The 13,863-nt window shown below is 45.8% G+C and overlaps 1 protein-coding gene across 1 annotated transcript in view; it reads left to right on the forward strand.

Annotated features, from left to right (window-relative positions):
* The first annotated feature begins 2,903 nt into the window (after nt 1-2,903).
* fam221a (family with sequence similarity 221 member A) overlaps nt 2,904-13,863 on the forward strand; it is a 37,014-nt gene continuing 26,054 nt past the window's right edge. Inside the window, exon 1 of the mRNA XM_072282981.1 lies at nt 2,904-3,030. Within this exon, the coding sequence (XP_072139082.1) occupies nt 2,960-3,030 (71 nt within the window). The 5' untranslated portion in view covers nt 2,904-2,959. The remainder of the gene's footprint in view (nt 3,031-13,863) is intronic.

Below are 13,863 nucleotides of genomic sequence, written 5' to 3' on the forward strand. Positions count from 1 at the left end.
CATCCCGGCAGCCCCCGCGCCAGTCCAGCACGCATGCGCCAACCGGGGCGACGAGAGGCGGGATCGGGGGAGAATGATGGATGGATGGATGGATGGATGGATGGATGGATGGATGGATGGATGGATGGATGGATGGATGGATGGATGGATGGATGGATGGATGGATGGATGGATGGATGGATGGATGGATGGATGGGTGGGTGGGTGGATGGGTGGGTGGGTGGGTGGGTGGGGGGGGGGAGGGAGGGGCGGTAAGTGGTAGGGGAGAGGAGATCTGGAGCGGAAGTAAGAATCTCAGCGACATCGGGGGAGAGTTATGGGTGGGGAGGTAAGGGGTAGGGGAGGGGAAGTTAGGATCTCAGCGACGTCGGGGGGGGGAAGTTATGGGTGGGGAGGTAAGGGGTAGGGGAGGGGAAGTTAGGATCTCAGCGACGTCGGGGGGGGGAAGTTATGGGTGGGGAGGTAAGGGGTAGGGGAGGGGAAGTTAGGATCTCACAGCGACGTCGGGGGGGGAAGTTATGGGTGGGGAGGTAAGGGGTAGGGAGAGGAGATCTGGAGGGGAGGGGAAGTAAGGATCTGATAGCGACGTCTGAGGAGAGTTATGAGTGGGGATGTAAGGGGTACGGTAGGGGAAGGGAGGGGAAGTAAGGATCTCACAGCGACGTCGGGGGAGAGTTATGGGTGGGGAGGTAAGGGGTAGGGGAGGGGAAGTTAGGATCTCAGCGACGTCGGGGGGGGGAAGTTATGGGTGGGGAGGTAAGGGGTAGGGGAGGGGAAGTTAGGATCTCACAGCGACGTCGGGGGGGGAAGTTATGGGTGGGGAGGTAAGGGGTAGGGAGAGGAGATCTGGAGGGGAGGGGAAGTAAGGATCTGATAGCGACGTCTGAGGAGAGTTATGAGTGGGGATGTAAGGGGTACGGTAGGGGAAGTAAGGATCTCACAGTGACGTCGGGGGGGAGTTATGGGTGGGGAGGTAAGGGGTACGGTAGGGGAAGGGAGGGGAAGTAAGGATCTCACAGTGACGTCGGGGGGGAGTTATGGGTGGGGAGGTAAGGGGTAGGGTAGAGTAGGGAGAGGAGATCTGGAGGGGAGGGGAAGTAAGGATCTGATAGCGACGTCGGGGGAGAGTTATGGGTGGGGAGGTAAGGGTTACGGTAGGGTAGGGGAGGGGTGTGGATGGGAAGGGAGGGAGCCAACAGGGACTCCACAGAGGAGCAGTGTGCTCAGTGGATGTCAGAAAAGTGGTCACTAAAATAAAGAGCGCGCACGAACAATGTAAAGGCAGTACGTCTGAGGAAAATGAATTAGTGAGACAATGACTACTGGTTCCAACGCTAAAGACCTTGTGTACAGGAAATGAAATTAAACACTCCTGAATCTTCTTTATACCTTGTGCCTGCTTCAGTACTGAATAGATATTACAACATTCACAAGTGTAAAGGAGAACAAAATAATTGTTATTTACACTCCAATACACCACAAAAACTCAGATAAAGAACACAATATTAATAAGAACACAATAAACATAACTATATAGAGTGATGCTAGGTACTGGAGATTCTGTGCATAAGGTGACTCTGACAGTAATGATAAAGTAGTGGTGGTCGGGGATGTGGAGGGGTGGGTTGGTGGAGGTGTTGATCAGCCTTACCACTTGAATAAGTAACATATTGAGTCTGGTGGTCCTGGCGTGGATGCTACGTAGCCTCCTCCCTGATGGGGAGAGGGACACACAGTTTGTGAGCAGGGTGGATGGGATCCTTCATGATATTGCTGGCCCTTTCCCAGCATCTTTCTGCATATATGTCTATGATGGTCAGTAGGCTGGTACCAGTGAAGCATTGGGTAGTTTTGACTACATGTTGTAGAGCCTTCAGCAGATCAGGACAAATGAATATGGCTCGATGTTTTGTCACCTGATGCTGCATGCTTAGCATGTGGTAATGTATTTGGTCATTATCTGTTCTTCTTAGCCATACCACTTACTGCTCTCTTTTGTGTAGGTGATAGAGAATCTTGGGCTTGTAGGAGAGGGAAGGGGAAAGAGTGAAGACAGCTCAGGGAGTGATGAGAGGCAGATGGATGGAATTCATGGGGTAGGTGATGAGACCAGGTAATGGGGGTGAGGCAGAAATGGACAAGGAGAACAAGTGGGTGGACTGAGCTTTATCCACTACTTGTCCGTTCATGGGCATTGTAGTTTCCATACCAGGCCATGATGCAACCCATCAGGATACTCTTCACTGTACATCTGCAGAAGTTCCAGAGTCTTAGATGACTTGCCGAATTTGAGCAAATTTCTAAGAAAGCCTTGCGGCCTTTCTAATTGCACCTACATGCTGGTCCCAGGACAGATGATAATACCACCTCCAGTCCCCTGATGAGGACTGGTTCATGGTCCTCTGCTTTCTCATACCGTCTGGCAACTCTCTCCCTGTCACTCATAAGCTTATAAACCTCAATCAGATCTCCCCTCAGACAAAACAACCCAAGTTTGTTCAACCTCTCGTTATAGCACATGCCCTCTAATCCAGGCAGCATTCTGACAAACCTCTTCTGCACCCTCTCCAAAGCCTCGACATCCTTCCTATAATGGGAGTAGTGTACTGTACTGTCTCTTTACATTTACCGAGGTGCAACACTTCACATTTGGCCAGGTTAAACTCCATCTGCCATTTCTTTGTCCATATCTACAGTTTAAGTGACCATAGTACATGAATTGTATAGGGTGCATTAGTATTGCCCCTATAGTGCTGACCATTACACTCGGTGCATTAATGCAGTGACTGAACTGACAGTCGCCGCATTATTTCTGCTCTGCAGTGTGACGGACATGAACCCAATGATTGATGTTCCGCTCAGAGGCCCCGCCCCTGCTCGGGCATGCGCAGTGTACGCATTGCCGGTTACAGCGCTGTCATGGAGCCGGGCGGCCCCGTTGCCTGGTTACCAAACTGTCATGGAGCCGGTGGAGCTGGCGGACCCGGCGGACCCGAAAAGGGCCGTTGATTCCTACTTGGAGTATCGGAGGTGAGGGAGTCGGTCCCTGGGTCTCACCACCGGGGCTGGGGATCGTGGAGCCTGCGGGGAGCAAAGCACTGTGCTGTGGAGCTCTACGACCCAATGACACAGATTAGGGATAACTTTATGTGTGGGAAATCACGTCTGATGAATTTGGGATTGCATTTTTGAAAGAGGAGGCCAAGAGGATTGACGAGGGCAGGGGCGACATGGAATTTAATACGGCCTTTGGCAAAGGCCCTTATGGTGGGTTGGAAAACATAGAATCCAGGGTGAGTTTGTAATAAAATAAGCTTAGTCATGAGAGGCAGAGGGTGAGAGTGGAACGTTGTTTTATAGGGAGGGGGGAGAGGTGGTGCTGGACCTCTGTCTCATTTATATGTCAATAATTTGGATGAGAATGAAGGTGGTATGATTAGTAAGTTTGCAGATAACACCAATAGTGTGGTGGACGTGTTACTACAGTAGATAGATCACCTGGGGAAGTGCGCTAGGTGATCAAACTCAGACAGGTGTGAATAGATGTATTTTGGGAAGTTAAACAGGGACAGCAAATGGCAGGGTCCTGGGAGTGTGGTTGAACAGAGAGTTTTTGGGATACGAGTATATTGTATCTACGAAAGCTGGAACTCAGGTCAGTAGGAAAGTGAGAAAGGTGTATGGTATTACACCCTGCCCCCAACATTTTCTGCAGGGATTGCTCCCTATGCATCTCACTTGTCCATTCATCCTTCCCAACTGATCTCCCTCCATGCACTTATCCTTGCAAGCAGAACAAGTGCCATACCTGCTCCTACACCTCCTCCCTCACTACCATTCAGGGCCCTAAACAGACCTTCCGGGTGAGGCGACAGTTCACCGGTGAGTCCGTTGGGGTCATCTGTTGTATCTGGTATGATCTCCTGTATATTGGTGAGACCTGACATAGATTGGGAGATTGCTTCACTGAGCATCTACATTCCATCCACCAGAAAAAGAAGGATCTCCCAGTGTCCACCCATTTCCATTCTACTTCCACTTCCCATTCCAACATGTCAGTCCATGGCCTCCTCTACTGCCGAAATGAGGTCACACTCAGGTTGGAGGAGCAACACCTCATATTCCGTCTGGGTAGCCTCCAACCTGATGTCATGAACATCGATTTCTTGAACTTCCAGTAATTGCCTCCCCCCCCCTTCACCATTCCCATTGCCGTTTCCCTCTCTCACATCATCTCCTTAACTGCCCATCACCTCCCTCTGGTGCTCCTCCCTCTTCCCTTTCTTCCATGGTCTTCCACCCTCTCCTTCTCTAGCCTTTAATCTCTTTCACCTGTCAGCTACCCAGCTCTTTACTTCACCCCTCCCCCTCTCACAGTTTCATATATCAACTACCACCTTGTACTTCTTCCTCCCTTCCTCCAATCTTCTTCTTCTAACTTCTCATCTTTTTTCTCCAGTCCTGATGAAGGGTCTCAGTCCGAAATGTTGACCGTTAGATGTTCCATAGTTGCTGCCTTGCCTGCTCTGTTCCCCTGTATTTTGTGTGTGTTGCATTGAGCCCAACAGCTGGAATGTCACATTACAGCTGTACCAAACATTGGTTATGCGTTACTGAGGAATATTGTGTGTGGTTCTGGTTTCTGACTATAGGAAGGACTTGGTTAAACTAGAATGGTAGAGAAGTACAGCACAGAACCAGGTCCATCAATCCATGCTGAAACCGTTTAAGCTGCCTACTCCCGATGACTTGCAACAGGACCATAGCTCCCCATATCTCTACTATCCAAACTTCTCTTAAACGTTGAAATTGAGGTCACGTGTACCGCTTGTGATGGCAGCTCATTCCACACTCTCACGACCCTCTGAGTGAAGAAGCTTCCCCTCATGTTCCCATTAAACTTCTCACCTTTCACCCTTAAGCCATGACCTCTGGTTGTAGTCCCACCCAACCTCAGTGGAAAAACCCTGCATGCATTTACCCTGTCTATGCCCCTCATAATTTTGTATACCTCTATCAAATCTCCTCTCAATCTTCCATGTTCTAAAGAATACAGCACTAACCTATTGAATCCTTCCATATAACTTGGCAACATTCTTGTCAATTTTCTCTGCACTCTTTCAATCTTGCTTACATCTTTCCTGTAGCTAGATAACCGAAACTGCACACAATACTCCAAATTAGGCCTTACCAACATCTTCAACATAACATCCCTTGTTCTGTACTCAATACATTGATTTGTGAAGGCCAATGTGCCAAAAGCTTTCTTTACGACCCTATGCTGCCATTTTCAATGAATTATGTACCTGTATTCCAGATCCATTTGTCTGCACTCCTCAATGCCTTACCATTCACTGTATAAGACCCACACTGGTTAATTGGTCCTACCAAAGTGCAAAATCTCGCACTTGTCTGCATTAAATTCCATCTGCCATTTTTCAGTCCATTTTTCCAGCTGATACAGATCCCCCTGCAAGCCATGATTAGCTTCCTCACTGTGCAATACACCCCCAATCTTGATATCATCTGCAAATTTGCTGATCCAATTAACAACTTCATCATCCAGATCATTGATATAGATGACAAACAACAAAGCACACCTCTATTCAGTCACAGGAGTGAATGCAGAGAAAAAATTCACAAGGATGTTAATTGGATTGGAAGTCTTGGGTTATCAGGACAGACTGAGTCTTTGTTCCTGGAGGAAGTGAGGCGTAGAGGTGACATGTTGGAGTCATATAAAATCATGCGAGGCATAGATAGGGTTGAGAACCAGTGCTTGCTTCCCTTGTCAGGAGAGTATAAAACTAGAGGGCATTTATTTAAATTTTAAAAGTGCCTTGAATTTAAAATTTTCACACACGGAGGAGTTGGTATTTGAAAATGTGTTGTCAGAGGTGGAAGTGGAAGCAGGAGTAACATTTAAGTGGCATTCAGAAAGGTACTTGAATAAGCAGGGCATAGGGCGGGAGCTCCTAACTGGGGTCCAAGGACTCCTTGGTTAATGATAGGGGTCCATGGCATGAAAATAGTTGGGAGCCCTGGCACAGGTGATACGGAATTAATGCAGGCAAGTGTCATCGTATAGTTAGCATAGATGCTGTTGGCCAAGGGTCCTGTTTCTATGTTGTACAAGGTTTAAGGTAGCAAAAGTGAGTGGAAATTGGATCATTGGGAAGCTTTTAAAATCCAACAAAAGGCAACTAAAAAAGCTATAAAGAAGGGAAAAGATGAAATGAGGGCAAACTAGTCAGTAATATAATATAGGATACTAAAAGATTTTTCAGTTATGTAAGGAGTAAAAGGGAGGTGAGAGTTGATATTGGACCACTGGAAATGATGCTGGTGAGATAGTAATGGGGTACAAAGAAATGGCAGATGAACTTAATGGGGACTTTGCATCTGTCTTCACTGTGGAAGACACCGGCAGTATGCCAGAGGTCTGTGAGTGTCAGGGAAGAGGAGTGAATGCCATTGCTGATACAAAGGAAAAAGTGCTAGGCAAACTCAAAGGTTTAATGGTTGGTAAGTCTGCTGGACCAGATGAACTACATCCCAGAGTCCCAAGAGAGGTTGCTGAAGATATAACAGATGTATTGGTCATGATCTTTCAAGAATCTCTTGATTCTGGCATGATCCCAGAGAACTGGAAGATTGCAAATGTCACTCCATTCTTTAAGATGTGAGGAAGGCAAAAGAAAGGATATTTTAGGCCAATTAGCCTAACCTCAGTGGTTGGGAAAGTGGTGCATTCTATTATTATCAAGGTTTCAGGGTATTTGAAAACTAATGCTAAAAAAAGTCAAAGTCAGCATGGTTTCTGTCAAGGGAAATCTTGCCTGACAAAGCTCTTAAGAGTTCTTCGAGGAACTAACAAGCAGGATGGACAAAGGAAAGGCAGTGGATGTCACTTACTTAGATTTTCATAAGGTGTTTGATAAGGTGCCACACATGAGGCTGATTAACAAGATAAAATCATATGGCATCACAGGAAAGATATTGGCATAGATAGAGGAATGGCTGACAGGTAGAAGGCAGCGAGTGGGAATAAAGGGGGCCTTTTCTGGTTGGCTGCCAGTGACTGGTGGTGTTCCTCAGGGGTCAGTATTGGGATCGTTACTTTTCACTTGTTTGTCAATGAGTTGGATAGTGGAATTGATGTGTTTGTGGCAAAGTTTGCAGATGATGTGAAGATAGCTGGAGGGGCAGATAGTGCTGAGGAAGCAATGCGATTGCGGCAAGACGTACACAAATTGGAAGAATGGGCAAAGAAGTGGCAGATGGAATACAGTGCTGGGAAATGTATGATCATATATTTTGGTAAAGGGAACAATAGTGTGAACTATTATCTAAATGGGGAGAAGGTTTAAACATCAGAGGTGCAGAGGGACTTGGGAGTCCTCGTGCAAGACTCCCAGAAGGTTAACTTACAGGTAGAGTCTGTGGTAAAGAAGGCAAATGCAATGTTGGCATTTTTTTCAAGGGGAATAGAATATAAAAGCAAGGAGATAATGCTGCAGCTTTATAAGACACTACTCAGGCTACACTTAGACCATAAAACATAGGAGCAGAGTCAGGCCATTCAGCCCATTGAGTCCATTCTGCCATTTCATCATGGCTGATCCCAAACCCCATACAACCCCATACACCTGCCCTCTCACCATATCCCCTGATGACCCAACCGATCAGGAATCTATCACTGCATGCTGTGGCAGAGCATTCCACAGATTCACTGCTCCTTGGCTTTGAAAACATTTCTCCTTACTTCTGTTCTAAAAGGTTTTGAGGCTCTGTCCTCTAGTTCTGGATATCCCCAGCAGAGGGTAAATCCTCTCCACATCTACCTTATCTAGTCCTTTCAACATTCAGTAGATCCACACGCATTCTTCTAAATTCCAGTGAGTACAGGCCCAAAGATGCCAAACGCTCCTCATATGTTAACCCCTTCATTCCCAGAATCATCCTTGTGAACTTCCTCTGGACTCTCTCCAATGACAATACATCCTTACTGAGATAAGGAGCCCAAAACTGTTGACAATACTCCAAGTGCGGCCTGACTAGTGTCTTATAAAGGCTTGGCATTATCTCCTTGTTTTTATATTCTATTCTCCTTGAAATAAATGCCAACATTGTATTTGCCTCTTTGCCACAGACTCAACCTGTGAATTAACCCTCTGGAAATCTTGCATGAGGACTCCGAAGTCCCTTTGCACATCTGGAACTGAATTTTCTCCCCATTTAGATGATAGTCTGTGCTATTGTTCCTTTTACCAAAATGCATAATTATACATTTTGCAACACCGTATTCCATCTGACACTTTTTTCCCCATTCTTCCTCCGCACTACCTACCCCTCCACCTATCTTTGTATCATCTGCAAACTTTGCCACAAAGCCATCGATTCCACTATCCAAATCATTGACAAAGAATGTGAAAGGTAGCGGCCCCAATACTGACACCTGAGGAACGCCACCAGTCACCAGCAGCCAACCAGAAAAAAACCCTTCTGCTTGTCAGCCATTCCTCTGTACATGCCAGTATATTTCCTGTAACGCCAAAGGATTTTATCTTCTTAAGCAGCCTCTTGTGAGGCACTTTATGAAATGCCTTCTGAAAATCTAAGTAAAAGACATCCACTGCCTCTCCTTCGTCCACCCTGCTTGTTACTTGGTAGAAGAATTCTCATATCTCCCAGGCAAAATTTCCCTTGACAGAAACCATGCTGACTTTGACTTATTTTAGCATTAGTCTCCAAGTACCCCGAAACCTCACCCTTATTCATGTGCATGGAGTAAAGCCAGATCTAACATACAGAGAGGCTTTGAGGAAAGAGAAGCAGAATAAACGGTGTGAAGACAGTAAGGTAGAAGGGCTGAAATGTGTGTACCTCAATGCAAGAAGCATCAGGAACAAAGGTGATGAACTGAGAGCTTGGATACATACATGGAATTATGATGTAGTGGCCATTACAGAGACTTGGCTGGCACCAGGGCAGGAATGGCTTCTCAATATTCCTGGATTTCAGTGCTTTAAAAGGGATACAGAGGGTGGAAAAAGGGGAGGAGGGGTGGCATTACTGGTCAGGGATACTATTACAGCTACAGAAAGGGTGGGTAATGTAGCAGGATCCTCTTTTGAGTCAATATGGGTGGAAGTCAGGAACAGGAAGGGAGCAGTTACTCTATTGGGGGTATTCTATAAGCCCCCTGGTAGCAGCAGAGATACAGAGGAGCAGATTGGGAGGCAGATTTTGGAAAGGTGCAAAAATAACAGGGTTGTTATCATGGGTGACTTTAACTTCCCTAATATTGATTGGCACCTGATTCGTTCCAAGGGTTTAGATGGGGCAGAGTTTGTTAAGTGTGTCCAGGATGGATTCCTGTCACAGTATGTGGACTGGCCGAGCAGGGGGAATGCCATACTAGATCTAGTACTAGGTAATGAACCGGGTCAGGTCACAGATCTCTCAGTGAGTGAGCATCTGGGTGACAATGACCACCGCTCCCTGGCCTTTATAATTATCATGGAAAAGAATAGAATCAAAGAGGACAGGAAAATTTTTAATTGGGGAAAGGCAAATTATGAGGCTAGTAGTGTGGAGGAGCAGAGGGATCTCAGGGTACATGTCCACAGATCCATGAAAGTTGCCTCACAGGTGGATAGGGTACTTAAGGAAGCTTATGGGGTGTTAGCTTTCATAAGTCGAGGGATAGAGTTTAAGAGTCGCGATGTAATGATGCAGCTCTATAAAACTCTGGTTAGGCCACACTTGGAGTACTGTGTCCAGTTCTGGTCACCTCACTATAGGAAGGATGTGGAAGCATTGGAAAGGGTACAGAGGAGATTTACCAGGATGCTGCCTGGTTTAGAAAGTATGCATTATGATCAGAGATTAAGGGAGCTAGGGCTTTACTCTTTGGAGAGAAGGAGGATGAGAGGAGACATGATAGAGGTGTACAAGATAATAAGAGGAATAGATAGAGTGGATAGCTAGCGCCTCTTCCTCAGGGCACCACTGCTCAATACAAGAGGACATGATTTTAAGGTAAGGGGTGGGAAGTTCAAGGGGGATATTAGAGGACGGTTTTTTACTCAGAGAGTGGTTGGTGCGTGGAATGCACTGCCTGAGTCAGTGGTGGAGGCAGATACACTAGTGAAGTTTAAGAGACTACTAGACAGGTATATGGAGGAATCTAAGGTGGGGGCTTATATGGGAGGCAGGGTTTGAGGGTCGGCACAACATTGTGGGCCGAAGAGCCTGTACTGTGCTGTACTATTCTATGTTCTATGTTCTATGTTAATAATAGACTCCAACACTTTCCCAACCACTGAGATTTGATGAACTGGCCTACAATTTCCTCTCTTTTGTCTTTCTCCCTTCTTAAAGAGTGGAGTGACATTTGCAATCTAGCGGTCCTCTGGGACCACGCCAGAATCAAGTGATCTTTGAAAGATCATGACCAGTGCATCCATTATTTCTTCAGCAACCTCTCACAGGACTCTGGGACGTCGTCCATCTGGTTCAGGTGACTTATCCACCTTACAACTTTTCAGTTTGCCTAGCATTTTTCACTTGTAATAGCAATGGCACTCACTCCTGCTCCCTAACACTCACGGACCTCTGGCATACAGCTGGCACCTTCCACAGTGAAGACTGAAGCAAACTACTTATTAAGTTTATCTGCCATTTCTTTGTCCCCCATTACTACCTCACCAGCATCATTTTCCAGTGGTCCAATATCAACTGTCACCTCCCTTTTATTCTTTATATAACTGAAAAATCTTTTTGTATCCTGCTTTATATTATCGGCTAGTTTGCCCTCATGTTTCATCTTTTTTCGTTGCCTTTTGAATTTTAAAAGCTTCCCAGTCATACAACTCCACACTCACTTTTGCTACCTTATACACCCTTTCCTTGGTTTTTATGCAGCCTTAACTTTCCTTGCTGGCTATGGTTGCCTAGCCCTGCCATTTGAAAACAACTTCTACTATGGGACATAACTATCCTGCACCTTGTGAACTATTCCACGTAAAAGATAATAGTCTGCACATTTATCTCTACTACCAAAGTGCATGACCATGAATTTTCCAACATGGTATTTCATTTGCCACTTTCTTGCCCATTCTCCTAATCTGTCTGAATCCTTCATCCTGCCTGCTTCCTCAACACTACCTGCCCCTCCACCAATCTTCATATCATCTGCAAACTCGGCAACAAAGCCATCTATTCCATCGTCTAAATCATTGATATACAGCATAAAAAGAAGTGGTCCCAACACTGACCCCTGCAGAACACCACTAGTCGCCGGCAGCCAACATTCTCTGACAGTATCACCTCTTTCTAAAGATGTAATTCCATCTCTTACCAATACAGCCACACCACCGGCAATGCCTTCCTGCTTGTCCTTTCGATACAAAGTATATCTTTTGATGTTAAATTCCCAACTATGACCTTCTGTCAGCCACGACTCAGTGATGGCCACAATGTCATACCGACCAATCTCTAATTGCGCCAATAGTTCATCCACCTTACTTCGAATGCTACGTGCATTTAAATACAGCACCTTCATTCTTCCCCTTATGAATTTTGCCTCTGTAGTACAACTTAATTCTTTTCTTTGTCTATAGTTGTACCCACTCATTAGCTTGTCCTTTCTTACATTCATATTACATATTACACTTGGAGTATTGTCACAGTTTTGGGTCCAATATCTTAGAAAGGATGAGTTGTCATTGGAGGGAATTCAGAGGAGGTTCACAAGGGTGATTCTGGGACTGAAGGGGTTAACACATGAGAAGCATTTGGCAGCTTTGGCTCTGTACTCACTGGAATTTAGAAGAATACAGGGGGATCTCATTGAAACCTACCGAATGTTGAAAGGACTAGACAGGGTGGATATGAAGAGGATGTTTCCTATAGTAGGTGTTATCCAGAACTAGAGAGCACAGACTCAAAATTGAGGGGTGACCTTTTAGAACAGAGGTGTGGAGGAATTTTTTTAGCCAGAGAGTAGTGAATCCGTGGAATGCTCTCCCACAGACTATGGTGGAGGCCAAGTCCGTAGGTAAGTTTAAGGCGGAAGTTGATAGTTTCCCGATCAGTCAGGGCATCAAAGGATATGGCTGAGTATCAAAACATTAGGGATGCAGAATCAGAAAGGAAAGCAAATACAGTACTCAAGGTGTTGTATCTAAATGTGTGTAGTATAAGATATAAGGTGGATGATCTTGTTGCACTATTACAGATTGTCAGGTATGATGTTGTGGCCATCACTGAATTGTGTTTGAAGGATGGTTGTCGTAGGGAGCTGAATGTCCAAGGTTACACATTGCATCAGATGGATAGGGAGGTAGGCAGAGGGAGTTGTGTGGCTCTACTTGTAAAGAATGGCATCAACAGTAGAAAGATGTGACATAGGATCGGAAGATGTTGAATCCTTGTGGGTTAAGTTAAGAAACTGCAAGGGTAAAAGGACATTGATGGCCATTATATACAGGCCTCTCAACAGTGGCTGGGAGGTGGACCACAGGTTACAACAGGAAATAGAAAAGCAGAGTCAAAACGGCAATGTTATGGTAGTCATGGGAGATTTTAACATGCAGGCCAATTGGGAAAATCAGGTTGGTAATGGATCTCAAGAGAGTGAGTTTGTTGAATGCCCAAGGGATGGCTTTTTAGAGCAGTTCGTCACTGAGCCTACTAGGGGATCAGCTATACTGGATTGGGCGTTATGTAATGAACAGGAGATGATTAGGGGTCTTAAGGTAAAAGAACCCTTAGGAACCAGTGAACACAATATGAGAAAGTAAAGTCTGATGTAGCAATATTTCAGTGGAGTAAGCACACTGCTTTACGGCAGCGAAACCTGAAGCCTCTACTCCAGACAAGAGCGGCATCTCAATGCCTTCCACCTTCGCAGTCTGAGACGGATCCTGGACATCAAGTGGGTTGACCGAGTCACCAACAAAGGGATCCTGACCCGTGCCCAGATACCCAGCCTCTTCACCCTGCTCCAACAACGCCGTCTCCGCTGGCTGGGCCACGTAAACCGCATGTCAGATGGGAGGATCCCGAAAGACCTGCTGTACGGGGACCTGGCCTCTGGCAAGAGAGCACAAGGACAGCCCCATCTTTGTTTCAAAGATGTCTGCAAGAGAGACTTGAAGTCACTGAACATGAACGTCGAGAGGTGGGAGGACATCGCAAGCGATCGTTCTGGCTGGAGGCTGGAACTACGCAGAGATCTAAAAAGAGGAGAAGAGAAGCTGAGGCTTGCTGCTGAAGAAAGTGCACTCATTGGAAAAATAGCACCAAGACAACACTGGAGGACAGCGCCTACACGTGCATTCGCTGCAGCCGAGACTGCCACTCCCATGTGGGCCTCTACAGCCACGACAGACGCTGCTCTAACACAGACTGAAGCAAGACTTCCCAGGTGCGAGACTAATGGATGCCACACACAAGGGAAATTACAGTGGTATGAGAGAGGAGTTGGCCAAAGTAAATTGGAAGGAGCTGCTGGCAGGGAGGTCAGCAGAGCAGCAATGGCGTGCACTTCTGAGAAAAATGAGGAAGGTGTAAGATATATGTATTTCAAAATGAAGAAATACTCAAATGGTAAAATAGTACAATCATGGCTGACAAGGGAAGTCAAAACTTTTGTAAAAGCAAAAGAAAGGGCATACAACAAAGCAAAAATTAGTGGGAAATTAGAGGATTGGGAAGTTTTTAAAAACCTACAGAGAGCAACTAAAAATCATTAGAAGGGAAAAGCAAGCTAGCAAATAATATTAAAGTGGATAATGAAAGTTTTTTTCAAATATGTTAAAAAAAAGAGAAATGACAGTCGATATAGGACTGCTA

This window comes from Mobula birostris, chromosome 19 (assembly GCF_030028105.1).
Source record: "Mobula birostris isolate sMobBir1 chromosome 19, sMobBir1.hap1, whole genome shotgun sequence".
In the NCBI taxonomy this organism is placed as follows: domain Eukaryota; kingdom Metazoa; phylum Chordata; class Chondrichthyes; order Myliobatiformes; family Myliobatidae; genus Mobula; species Mobula birostris.